Raw genomic sequence first — 1138 nt, 5'->3', positions numbered from 1 at the left:
GTAAAACATTAGGAAGTGAAACTAAACCCTAAAACACAACAGGCTTTAGATGAAATAAAAAATATAAAAAGAAGTTTTATTAAATGAACATGTTAAATAAGAAATCAAAGTCTTCTTCTAACAAACCATTTTACCTTTAGGGGATAAAAATAGTGAGAATGTGAATATTTTTTTACTCTTTCTTACATTGGGAGTGTTGGCGTTTAAAGATAGTATGTCTATTGATTAAGTTTCTTTTTAAATATTATTTTCTAAAACTTAGTTTCAGACCAGTCAATATAACTAATAGATTAATGTTACAATGTTTTGATCTGTAACAAAAGTAGACTTAAAAGAAAAAATAACTTCTAACAGACAGTTATTTAATTCATTTCTGCTTTATTGGAATGATATATAACTTTGATCTTATACTAAATTTGCTTTAATGTCTTATACAAAAAAATATCGGCGACCTTAACTACAGCTTCAAAGGGGTTAAAAAAAATAAAAAATAGTAAATAGTATTAGTGCTTAACATAATTGGGGTTTAATAAAATAAAAAATCATAACAATGTATAATAACTGTATAGATAGCTCAAAACAACAGATAATATTGATAATCCACTAGACGCTAAAGTTATTGACAAGTGTAGTAATTCTCTTCTACTTTGCAATTGTGTAAGGAAGAAAGTAAGAAATTGACTTTCGTTATAAATTCTTTTTCTAAATAAATTTTTTTCATGATGATTACAAGACAGGAACATATTTTTAGAAAAGCAAGTTAAATGCCTACATTGCCAAGAAAAGATGAAGTCGGTAGACCATATGGCTACTCAGTGTGATAGAATGCTTGCACATGATTATATGAGACGCCATAATGAAGCATTAAGATGTGTACATTTACAATTATGCATAAACTATGGACTTAAATCGTGCAAGAGATCAAGAATCATACCTTGCAAGATCTGGTTGTAAGCAAAGATCTTGAAATAAGAGTAGACAGTAGAATCCAAGCTGATATGTTAATCAATTATAATAAGCCAAATATATTCATTGTGGATAAAATAAGAAAGGAGATTACAATAGTAGAAGTTGGAATTACTGGATTTGAAAATCTCCACGCTTTTGAGACAAAGAAGAAACATAAGTATGATCTCCT

General features: G+C 27.9%; 1 protein-coding gene across 1 annotated transcript; it reads left to right on the top strand.

Annotated features, from left to right (window-relative positions):
• Positions 1-998: 998 nt before the first annotated feature.
• Positions 999-1138, top strand: AAJ76_428000140 (hypothetical protein; the record flags this gene model as incomplete). Its single annotated transcript, XM_024475623.1, has 1 exon — positions 999-1138. A coding segment is annotated over one exon (140 nt), but the record flags the coding sequence as incomplete, so codon positions are not given.

Source organism: Vairimorpha ceranae (genome assembly GCF_000988165.1).
Source record: "Vairimorpha ceranae strain PA08 1199 chromosome Unknown NODE_428, whole genome shotgun sequence".
Classification (NCBI taxonomy): domain Eukaryota; kingdom Fungi; phylum Microsporidia; family Nosematidae; genus Vairimorpha; species Vairimorpha ceranae.
Note: the sequence above shows the minus strand (reverse complement) of the source record. Positions and strands in the feature narration are given on the sequence as shown.